The sequence below is a fragment of the Malus sylvestris genome, chromosome 14 (genome assembly GCF_916048215.2).
Source record: "Malus sylvestris chromosome 14, drMalSylv7.2, whole genome shotgun sequence".
Taxonomy (NCBI): Eukaryota; Viridiplantae; Streptophyta; class Magnoliopsida; order Rosales; family Rosaceae; genus Malus; species Malus sylvestris.
The window spans coordinates 17,886,372-17,897,617 of record NC_062273.1 but is presented as its reverse complement, the minus strand read 5'-3'; the positions used below and the strand labels follow the sequence as shown (position 1 = coordinate 17,897,617).

The 11,246-nt window shown below is 37.6% G+C and overlaps 2 protein-coding genes across 7 annotated transcripts; both read right to left on the bottom strand.

Annotated features, from left to right (window-relative positions):
* Nucleotides 1-1,690: 1,690 nt before the first annotated feature.
* On the bottom strand, nucleotides 1,691-4,078 carry LOC126598747 (putative glucose-6-phosphate 1-epimerase). The gene is made up of 7 exons (XM_050265105.1): nucleotides 3,498-4,078; nucleotides 3,220-3,294; nucleotides 2,897-3,114; nucleotides 2,662-2,796; nucleotides 2,476-2,578; nucleotides 2,289-2,388; nucleotides 1,691-2,188 (listed from the first exon to the last, which is right to left on the bottom strand). The coding sequence occupies exons 1-7, from the start codon at nucleotides 3,588-3,590 to the stop codon at nucleotides 2,019-2,021; spliced, it is 894 nt and encodes a 297-aa protein (XP_050121062.1). The 5' UTR covers nucleotides 3,591-4,078; the 3' UTR covers nucleotides 1,691-2,018.
* Nucleotides 4,079-7,221: 3,143 nt separating this feature from the next.
* On the bottom strand, nucleotides 7,222-11,091 carry LOC126600904 (common plant regulatory factor 1-like). Of its 6 annotated transcripts, none has more exons than XM_050267610.1 (7): nucleotides 10,805-11,091; nucleotides 9,935-10,105; nucleotides 9,759-9,810; nucleotides 9,583-9,634; nucleotides 9,090-9,295; nucleotides 8,488-8,691; nucleotides 7,222-7,825 (listed from the first exon to the last, which is right to left on the bottom strand). In XM_050267610.1, the coding sequence occupies exons 2-7, from the start codon at nucleotides 10,048-10,050 to the stop codon at nucleotides 7,598-7,600; spliced, it is 858 nt and encodes a 285-aa protein (XP_050123567.1). In that variant the 5' UTR covers nucleotides 10,051-10,105; nucleotides 10,805-11,091; the 3' UTR covers nucleotides 7,222-7,597. The 6 variants fall into 6 exon arrangements, with proteins under 6 accessions (XP_050123567.1, XP_050123563.1, XP_050123564.1 ...); XM_050267606.1 differs by having other exon boundaries at nucleotides 9,935-10,159; nucleotides 10,805-11,090; XM_050267607.1 differs by having other exon boundaries at nucleotides 9,935-10,130; nucleotides 10,805-11,090.
* Between the last annotated feature and the right edge of the window lie 155 nt (nucleotides 11,092-11,246).

Below are 11,246 nucleotides of genomic sequence, written 5' to 3'. Positions count from 1 at the left end.
GGGAGTACTCTGGCCACCTTCTCACTTAACTTCAGAGTTCTAATGAGCTCCCAAAAGGCCTCTGGTAGGGATAAGAATATACATTTAAGGATCACTCCCCTGGATAATGTGGGATGTTACAATCCACCCCTCTTAGCGGCCCGACGTCCTCGTCGGCACACTTCCTGCCAAGGATTGGCTCTGATACCATTTGTCATATCCCGGCTCGGGGCAGACCACTTCCCGGGCCCGCTCCACCACCGTAGCACGATATTGTCCACTTTGGCCCCCGACCACGCCCTCACGATTTTGTTTCTGGGAACTCACGAGCAACTTCCTAGTGGATCACCCATCATAGGAGTGCTCTGGCCACCTTCTCGCTTAACTTCGGAGTTCCGACGGAACCCGAAGCTAGTGAGCTTCCAAAAGGCCTCGTGCTAGGTAGGGATGAGAATATACATTTAAGGATCACTCCCCTGGGCGATGTGGGATGTTACACTTTCCTAGCAGATACGTCTTGCTGTCGTTTCTAACGAAGGATTAAAGAGTATACGTCTTCCATCAACAAGATCTGCCCCCTAACTGCTCCAAAATTCACATTTAATGACATAAAATACTTGATAGTTTTCTAAGTTTGCATGTAGTCACTAACGTTCTTCATGGCCCCGCAATTGCATGCAGGAATGGCAAGAAGAGTGTCGCGCTCGTCCCAAAGTCCCTTGAGCTTGGTAAAATAAGAACCAACTGTCATGGTCCCTTGATCACAATCAGAGATCTCACTCTCTATGTGGAATAGTTGCATGCTATTAGCCTGGGAAAAACGCTACTTAAGTTCTGCCCCCATTTGAGATGCTAGTTCACAATATATCACGCTGGCTGATATCTCCTTAAAGATGGAACTGAGCAACCATGTTTTTACTAACACGTTGCATCGTCCCCACTGTTGCATATCTTCCTGTGAGCCTTCAGCTGGTTTCTTGATAGAGCCATCAACGAAGCCCATCTTGTTCTTGGCTTGCAGTGCCATAGTCATGGAAAGGCTCCATGTGCTATAGTTGTTCTCACGCAGTGGCTGCGTCACGAGGGACACTCCGGGTTGGTCTGAGTGGTGTAGGTAGAATGGATGATTAGGATCATACTTCGTCCCTTCCGACATACTGGACCTAGAGCTCGATTTCGTCTCTTTGCTGTCACCCATGAGTTGCGGCTAGGGTTTGTGTATTTGGATGTTGTTTTAGGTCACCAAGAACTTTCTGCTCTCGATACCATCAAAGAAATCTTGTTTGAGTAAAATGCTTTCTCTTGTGATATTATTCAACACAATGTATAAGGTTATATACAATAGCTATGACGCAATTGATGCTAAACTAACTCCTACAATAAAGCTAGCATACAACAGAATAGGAAAATATATTACAATTAATTTGATATATGCTGGATTGATTTGTCTCTTAGGCCTCAGCCTCAAAAGATTTTTCAGTATGATTGAAACATGAGATGGTACACCACATGTCCTATATAAATTATGGGATATGTGTGTTAAAAAGTTTATAATTTAAAAAATAAAATTTCTCACCACTTATATAAAAATACATGGTGTACCACTCGTATTTCCGTCATAATAAAAAATTTCTCCTTAGCCTCAGGCTTTGCTTTAGATCTTGAATTCATGGGTGAAACCAAAAGATTTCTTATCCTCTAGAAAAAATAATTCAGACACTTAAGATTATATTCCACCAAAAAACATGATTGACTCTCTCTTATTTTTCCCTCTACAAATTGTAATATGCAGTGTATAAATTACAAATTTTCACGACTAAATTGAGATGAACCATATACATTGTTAAGGTTACAACTACAATGGGGAGAAGCAAAAAGATATCTCCGCCTCCGTCGAACGAAATCGATTAAGAAACATAAACCAAAATTAAAGCTATTGATCATGTTCTTAATGATTCTTTATTGCAAACATTGTCGAATTTTTCGACCCTAATTAATATTTGGTACTAGGTTTATTTCTTCGCCTGGCGCCTCTTGATTTAACTGGAAGGGACAAGAGAGAGCTCCAATCGACCGGTCCATTCCTCGCCGGGCTTCAAGGTGATCGGCTTCTCGATTGATGCTCCGTTAACACACAGCATCTGTTTGTATTCTTCGTCTCCAAGATCCGCCATCGCTTTGGACTTCTTCTCCCATGGATTCCATACAACTAGTACATGTAAAGTTCAATAACACAAGATTTTAATTTGTCACTAGTTAAAATGTCAAAGTTTACCTAGTGACTAATCCAAATAGAACATGATTCTCACCAACATCTGGAAGTCCCTCCTTTCGCACGGTGAATGTCTTCTTCTTTTCATGATCGAAAACAGCTATCACATCCGAAGACTTGAGATAAGCGCGGTCCACCTGCCACAAAAAATGAACTACACTTCATTAGAGGGAGCGTTTTGGATCCACTGACAGGTTGAGAAGGTTTTGGGAAAACACGATTACCTCAGATTCGAATGTTAAGGCATCGCCTTGTTCTGTAAATCGCTCCTTTTGACACAGGTTGTCTAGATAGTCTAGAGTCTCCAATCCCTCAATCCTCACTTCACTGTCAGTCCAGATTATATTCACTTAAATCTCGGAACTTCAATTAGTCTTTAGTTAGATTATGCTTAATTAAACATTATGTACCTGATATCCGAAATGGAGAAGTACGTATGATAAGCAAACGCGAAGCTGAAAGGCTTGCAGTTGATGTTCCTGATGCGCGATATAAGCGTTAGATGCCCTTCGGCTGCCAGTGACACCCTAAGGCGAAACTCAAAACTGAAAAACATGTTTCAAATCATCATGTTAGAAACTAATATTTGTACACAAAGCATTAGTATGCTACTTTTTTCAGAATTCATGCTGCTATATGTGCTACCTATGTGGCCAGATCTTCATATCGTCGTCGGATGGTTTGAGCAGCAAGTCAACGTAGGCTTTTCCATTCGAATCATTCGGACGTAGAGGTGGAGGATCATTGTCAATGGCCCAAATCCTATTCCTGGCAAACCCGTTATGGTCCAACGATCCGGTCCCAACCTGCGGAAAACAGATTGGAATTCCTCCTCGGACTGCTTTTGGAGGCTTAAAAATCGCCTTCATAGACGACACAGAAAATATATTAGCTAACATAGGAAATCAGTGTACATTTTCCCGATTGTTCATGAATAACAAATGAATAAGCATAGATAACTTCTTCACCTTGCTACTAATGAACAACAATTCTTCGTTGCGTTCGGTTTTCCATGACAGAACCTGGCCTCCGTGCAAGCTCACCTGGATTGTGTTTGCACAACAACATCAGAATGCATGTAAACTATAAATCAGCAATTTTAAGCCTGTTGAAGTATACTAAGTCCTACGTCGGAAACCTGACTAAATAAAATACAACTTATTATATTGAATGGTTCCGCTATTAATAGACTAAACCGTGATGGTTAAGTTGAGGACAATATCGATGTTGGTAAAAAAAATCTAACCCGAACAGAGGCTCCTCGCGGGTTCTGAAGATGAACTTGATCGATTCCATTCTTGTCTTTCGAAACTTCAACTGCTGATCCAGAATCATTCATTTCAAGAACACAGCAAGAACACCAATTGAATAAACAAGACCACAGATGACTCTCTCTCTCTCTCTCTCTCTCTCTCTCTCTCTCTATTGAAAAACAGCTTCAAATCTGTAGGAAAAGAAATAGTCAGCTGCTCATTCAATCAAGCAGTTGAGAAACTCAACTTTCACATGAACCTTTCTTGTGACAAAACCTATATTTTCCTGTGAACTCAAACCAAATTCCCAACTACCAACCCAACTCTCACTTTTTGAACAGGTCCAAATTTTGTGAAGAAAAACTGGATAACTAATTACCCAAAAAATGAGACCAAACTGTCTTAAAATTCCTGCACAATCCCGGTTTCAAACCAAAAACAAAAAGAATTCATGATAGGAACAATTGTATGACAAGTAGGAAGAAAAACTGGAAGCTATGACATAAGAAGAAATGAGGTCAAAACACCTTTATGGACGGAAATAATTTATCTATACACCACAATCTAGCGTTTGGGGCGCTCCTGATGAAGAAATATTAAAACGTCAGATCGTATACAAGAGATCAAAGTCCTTGGGTATGTCCTAGGAGGGTTACTGTTCACGATTAAGAATAAATTACCACTTGCATGCAGAAGTTTAAAAATTGACAATCACATATTATGTACTTTTCTAAAATATTGGTGTTCATGTGTATTTACATGTGCGTGTACGACACGGGAAATTTAGCGACCAGCCAACCATGATGTAGTCTTTGCTGATTTCTACACGTGATATAGACAAGTATGAACATGCCGACCATTTTAACTGAATTAACTAACCCATTTTTAAAAGTAAAATAGAGAACAAAGTGGGAGGTATGAAGTTTTTGACTTTTTTGATTGTCTGGTTGTTGAGAAAAGCTTGCATGCAACTGTTTCGTTCATATGATAATATTAAATGACTGAACATTTAGTTAAAAGATAACATATGCGTTAATTTGATGATATGATGCATTATGTCAAATTTTAATGGAATACATGCTTTATATTTTATTGCTAAAATTTAATAATTTATGCAATAAACTCTGCATAATTTGAGGTGAACCAGGCAGATTGTCTGCATTAGACGTTGGCCAGGAAAATTGACGAAGAAAAGATATGATTGAAGCAACTTTTTTCTTCAAATCTTGAAAATTGAATAAAGAATGTTATCAGTGTCTCATCTTGCCAACAATGCAAATTCAAACAGTTTATTGTGTAAAGTTACAACACAAACCAAAATATGATATAGAATAACTTTGATCGATAAGTAGTATGTACTTATTACGAATATATTTGAGGAGAGTTTTTGTCACGACATGGATTGTATACATATTTGTGCTTGAAACACATATTTTGTGATTTACTACTAATAAATGATAATATATAACTAGCTTAATTGAATTAATAGTTTATGCGGTGATAAAATAGTCGGAAGATAACTTATTTGATAAAAAAACATTAGAATTTAAACTCCTATAATGAATTGTGTTAGGTTTTAGGCTCAAAATTAAATTGTTATCAACTTTCCATTAATTATTAGCACGTGAGACTCACATGTGAGGTTAAATTTATTTTTAATCCTTTAAAACCATTCTAATTCCAGTCTTTATACCCAACGGCCAACACAAAGAAGGAAAAAAATCCATTCAGTATCCCTCCGAATTCAAACCAAAATTGTCTTGGAACCAAGGTCGAGCAATGAAACCAAAAAGCCGCGATAAGATGGGTGTCAGGATTCTCCGCGAAAAATCGAAGTGGGTTTGAGGGAGAAATGTAAAAGGGTTGTTGAAACTGTTTAAGCTCACTGAAGTGTTGAAAGGGGTTTTACTGATGAAATTTTTTGTTTTGATTTTTAATTGATGTTGATTTAATGAGTTTGTAAAATTTTAATTAAATTTTGGTTTTTACAAAGCCTTTGATTGTTATTCCTTTGGTTTTTACACGCCTTCCCTGCCGTGGAAGGGGTTCTTTTCGAGGAGAACCAATTGAGGAGAAAACCAACCGGAGAAAAGGAAATTATTATTATTATTATTTTAAGATTATACCTGTAAAAGTCATAGAAAACATTACCTAATTAAGGGCCCATTTTGTGGCTTGAATGGAATTAAGCCCGAAGGATAGGATTAGATTGTCCGAGACACGTAAGATAGGACTTGCAATCCGTATATAATGATAGATTACATAAATTATATTATCGTGGATTCACAACTCATCTTATTCAATCTTGTCCATCTTACATTTTGACATAATAAACAATTAATACAGACCCTAAAGATCTCAAGATTTGCATCAATATCTTAGAATTATGGGGTGACGTTCCCTTCCACTCTTCTCCTAATCATTAATGTGGGTGTGGCTATTGAAACACGAACCAAATTTCTTTGATTTTAATCAACGATTTCAGTTTCCAATTGGATTTCAAACAATGAACGCCCACATCGCGTTTCATTGTTTCAAATTGAGAGGGAACGATGAAGGGGCTTTATTTTATCTATTTACCTTTTTTTTTTTTTTTTTTGGTTTGAACAATGGGTAAAAACAAATGGAAAGAAAAGTTTAGCCTCATATGTGCAGATCACATGCTAAATTTTAACAAACTTCATCATAGAGGTTATTAAATTCTACTCTTTCTTCTACCACAGTAGTAATTTTCCGACTACCCTATTATCACATAGATTATTAATCCAATTAGGCCTATATAAATTTGTGTCTGGAAACGTAAAAGCTAAGTACATAACCATACGTACTTCAAATGTTGTGTAAGTTTGACTCTTTCATGAGGGATCATGACAGGAAACATATTTGATAGAAACTTCAAACTGAACCCCACAAAGGGGAGGCCCAAAAACAGGGCGAATTCATAAATCCATAGAAAGTTGCAGAAGTGGACGAAGTCCAAACTCCTTACCAAAGGACCCATAATTTTCCTTCTTTTCCAGAATTTTGACTCACTATTGAGCTTTGAATTGAAAGGCACTGGGAAGGAAGGACGGTGATTTGGGGTTGAAATTCAACATCATGGATACACTCTAGGTGCAACGTACCAACACTAAAAATTATGAAAATTCCCTTTAAAAACCCCTTTTGATTTGCACTTTTTCAATGACCAATTATAATCTTATCTTTCAACAAACAAAAGGATGGTATTTGCAGCGTTTAACTTGGAGAGTGGGGTGGTTGAACCTTACAACAGACTAACAATAATATAGTTCAAATTCGCCTTTGGAGATAATCGAACCTAAAACCTCTCACTTACCAGTGAAGAGGAATACCACTAGACCGTAGTACTAAATGACACGTTTAACTTAGAACTTAAAAGGACACTTTTACACGATATTTGAACTCATAATTTCCTCCGATAAATTATGGATAATGGATACCGCTATATAATGTGATCATGTGATAAAACTTTAAACAATTGAAAAGCCTCCTTGTGAATTACTGTACAAGGTATAAGTCGATTAAAGGATCTGTTATTAACACTTAAAAAATAATCGTAATGCACTCCTCCCCAGTGATAAATGAGAGAGGAGTTCATAATGACCTTTTTTTTTTTTTTTACGCCAATAATCAATCCCTAGATTAACATTTTCACTCGAAAGTCGAAACAATTTGAATCTCATGGACATGGTCGAATTTCTAGTAGAAGGATCAAAATAATAAACCAATTTTAAAGAGAACATTCTGTCAATCTAACAAGGATTCTGCAGTAACAATTACAAGTCACTTTCAGAGACCTATCCAGGAATGTTCATGTTCATATGGAAACACACTTTTAGCCTACCCTAATCTACTCGCAAAATCGCCACGGCAATCTCGAATCTAATACATCAATCATGGCACAAAGGAGAGTTGAATGCTAAAGGAACCATAAATTAGCAAGTTCTTTTTCTGACCCTCTTCCACTCGGAATTTCCTGTATTCCTGCTGGTTGTAAACCGAAAGTTAAGTTAATGAGGTCTATCAGTCCACCGAGACTGATGTGAGGCTGCAGACAACACCAGCTTCCTTATCATCTAGCAGCAACAGCATCAGTCCTAGCGTTTGATTCCATCAGCTGATGGAACTTGGTTTCAGACGTGGAACTTTCATGTTTCTCGCGATCCAGTTCATCATTCCTGCTTACAGAACCCAAATTGCTCAGTATATTTTTGGCATCATTTGGCAGGTCCAAGTCTACTTCAATCTTAACTGAAACAATCCCTCCTTGCGTCACCGCCTGAGCATTTTTCAGCTTCTCCTACAAGACAAAACTCATGTGAGATCGAGCTGCACGTAAATGTAAATATATCTTAGGTTGAAACAAACTAGGATGACCAAATCAATTTTCCTCAATTTTTCATGTTCAACTTAACTCAGTAGCACATGCTACAACATATCTGATCAAAACCCATTCCGACACCACACCCCTCACTCAATTGGTAAATTCCTACACTCGGTCAACTTTTGGCAACCAAAAGCAACAACGCATGATAATTCAATGTGGAGATGGCTTGTTTACTCTAAGTATATGGTGGATATAAGAAATCAAAACAATACAGACATAGTTGTTCAAGTGCCTATCATTTTTTTGGGTAAAATATGCTTAGAGTTCCACTAGTTGGGTAACTATTTGTGGTGCATATGAATATGCAAAATCTCCAACTAACTCAAAGCCCAGCACTATGAACACAGCCTTGGGCTCGGACATGCTACCGACTCATGAGTCAACCTCCAAACTTTTGCAGGAAAAACAACCTAGAAACTTATTCCTTCAACGTACTATTAGAATAGTTGATCTTTGAGAATCTAGTTATTAAAAAAGACCAAAAAGAAAAAAGAAAGTGACAACTTGGTACACGTAAAAAATAACTGAGAACAGGCCCACAGCTAAAGAAATTCTATGAGAACATTGAGTAGTACCCTTAATGCGGCATTTTCAAGCCTCAGTGTCTTTGAATCCCCTTTCAATTCTTCCATTTTGGATTGAAGAGCAATTTTCTCCTCGTTTAAGGATTCACATGTCTTCACCAGTTCCTCATATTCAGCCTGCTTCCTTAACCTAGATCTCCTTGCAGATTCTCTGTTAGCTTGTTTCCTTTTCTCTCGTTTCATCTGCCTTTCATCCTGAGGAAACCAACATGTGAATCAATAGTGTGAATAGCAGACTACATCTAAGAGTTATCTTAGAATTCGTTTCAACCAAGATGAGTCTGAACTCAATATTCCTCAAAAGTCATGAATATAACAACGTTTCAGTAAATAACCACCCTGCAGAGTCTTAAGATGGCTTTGTTTCACAGCTAACTCTGGCTCACAAAATTTGAGGAAAATCCAAATCCGTAATCTTTCATCAATCCCATGATTTCAATCAAACCAGTAACTGAGTGTTGTTCAAAACAAAGAAACAGAGAAGTATCAAAGTCCGCATTCTTTTAACAGTTATCTAACTTCAATTCAAACTGAAATGGAAGCTTGTAAGCAAATAATTAGTACCAAAATCAATAAGGTAAACATTTCCATACCAGAACTGAAGTACCAAAAGGCAACTGAGCACCAGCAGACGAAGCGACAAAGGCTGTGCTAACTCCTATTTTCTCATATGGTGAACCAAGAGATACTCCCACAAAACCAGCAGCAGGAGGCGCATAACCAGAAACATTTGTAGAAATCTCTTTCACTTCCTCTTCAGTTGTTGGACTGACCTGAGTATGGACTTTCACATCATTTTCTGTCGTTCAGGTAATTAGGAAAAGAAATCAGTCAGTAACAGTATGAAGCAACTGGTTAAGGTAGCATGTCCAAATTTAGGACCATCACAGCATTTCTCCTTTATTAACGTAAATCCAGGCCATATTAAACCATCTGTTTTTTGTATAAAAAATCAACAGCAGAGGGATGGACAGCAAAAAGAGGCCACCAAAATGTTCCTCCCACAAAATTAAACTCAGAAACCCTGATTGATAAAGTCTCGCATTACTATGCAAGTAAACATTAAAGAGAAGTGCTCACTCTTACCAGCAGATTGCATGCTGTCGGACCCATTTTTCCTCTGAGTGAGGTGGTTTGCCTGATGGATGAAATCCAAGATTACTTTAAAAATTTATCTTCATGCATAAATATCATCTAAAATAAAAACAGGAAACCCATCTCAGATACAGGCAGACATAACAAAAAAAAATAAGAACACTTACTTTAGTGTCACCATCATTTCCATCTTTCAAACCATCAATATTTTGTTCCAAACTGCATGTAGTCATAAGATCAAATTTAGTTTGGTTAAATCCAGCGACAAGATCAGAGAGTTAATAACTCGACGCTGCTGCCTGGTTCATAATGTGAAAGATAAAAGAATAAGGAAAGAAATTACCTCTTTGATGCCTCAAGGACTAGGTTCCCGTTATCACCCTCCTTGGGATTGTCATATCCAACTGGCACTGCAGTTCCAGCCGATCCCTTTAACTTCTTTGTTACATCTTGGTCCATGTTGTCCAATGTTTTAGAAGGCCTTCCCTGTGCTTGAAGAAGCTGTCACAGGTAGCTAACCGTCAGGTTAGTCTTCACGGCTGCATATTTAGAATCAAAACACCGGCGACTATCTCACATTAAGAATGTACAACAAAACAAAATATATTGTTAGATAAAATTTAATGATCATCCTATTTCTTTCTTTAACAACTGGGACAAGGAAAAATCCAGATTTCGAATTACTAAATCAACAATTCAAAAATTTCGCGCACTTCAGCCGAACTCAATCAGATTTCGAATTACTGAACGAAATCTAACGCAAAAAAAAAATAAAAAAAAATACAGCATTATCATTTCCACCAAAAAAGGAAGCCTTATAATTTTCACCCAAAAAAAAGAAGCTTTCTCCTCTTTAACCAAAAAAAAAAAAAAAAAAAAAAAGAAGCTTCATCATCAACATTTCAATCAGCACATGCAACACACACAAAATTATACCTTTCTATCTCAGTAATTCATCATCCATATGCCCATTAGTTTCTACTTTTACCGTTCCCAAATTGTCACACAATTTCTAAATGATAAAATGGGATCACTTGCACACCAAATAATTCCCCCTTTGTTAATTAAAACTATTAAAAATTGTCATCTTCTCCAATTAATTTTGAAATATCAAATTTTCCCCTTACCTGCATCTGTAAATTTCAAGGATCCAGAAAGCTTCAACATACACACACACACACACCCCAAAACATAAGAGGAAATTGCAATATACCTGAATCTTCCGAAATCTACAGAACGGGGAACTGAAATCAAAGCAGTAATGTTGAAGGAGCCCCAAAAAACCCGAACCCTAGCTCCTCAATTTTCCCGCGTTTTACTTTCCTCGCTGGAAATTTTAGATGGGAAATTTTTGCCTTCGATGGTGGCGAACACCAGCCGGTCTGGTCGTGAACTGGGTTAATAGGATTGGCCCAGATGATCGATGTGGCACTATTGTTCTGAGCCGTACACGTGTTAAGAACTGATTGGCAGAGTGAAGTCTAAGTCAAACTTCATGCCACTTTTGCTGGAGATGTGATTCTCGTCGGATCCTCTTTGGAGGATGGCTTTTGCTGTTCAATGCCGCATCGGTCTGTGGGCCCCACCATAAATCATAGTCCTTTTGATTGCACCATTTTTTTATTAATTTTTGTTTTAAGATTTTAATTGATTTT

Excerpts from the sequence above, each read along its gene's own strand:
- LOC126598747 (XM_050265105.1), bottom strand. The coding sequence starts at position 3,590 with ATGAATGATTCTGGATCAGCAGTTGAAGTTTCGAAAGACAAGAATGGA. Across the intron at positions 3,115-3,219 it reads TGTTGTTCATTAGTAGCAAG|GCGATTTTTAAGCCTCCAAA; the intron begins GTGAAGAAGTTA and ends TCGTCTATGAAG. Across the intron at positions 2,389-2,475 it reads CCTTAACATTCGAATCTGAG|GTGGACCGCGCTTATCTCAA; the intron begins GTAATCGTGTTT and ends TTTTTGTGGCAG.
- LOC126600904 (XM_050267610.1), bottom strand. The coding sequence starts at position 10,050 with ATGGACCAAGATGTAACAAAGAAGTTAAAGGGATCGGCTGGAACTGCA. Across the intron at positions 9,635-9,758 it reads GAAATGATGGTGACACTAAA|GCAAACCACCTCACTCAGAG; the intron begins GTAAGTGTTCTT and ends TTCATCCATCAG. Across the intron at positions 9,296-9,582 it reads CGACAGCATGCAATCTGCTG|AAAATGATGTGAAAGTCCAT; the intron begins GTAAGAGTGAGC and ends CCTGAACGACAG.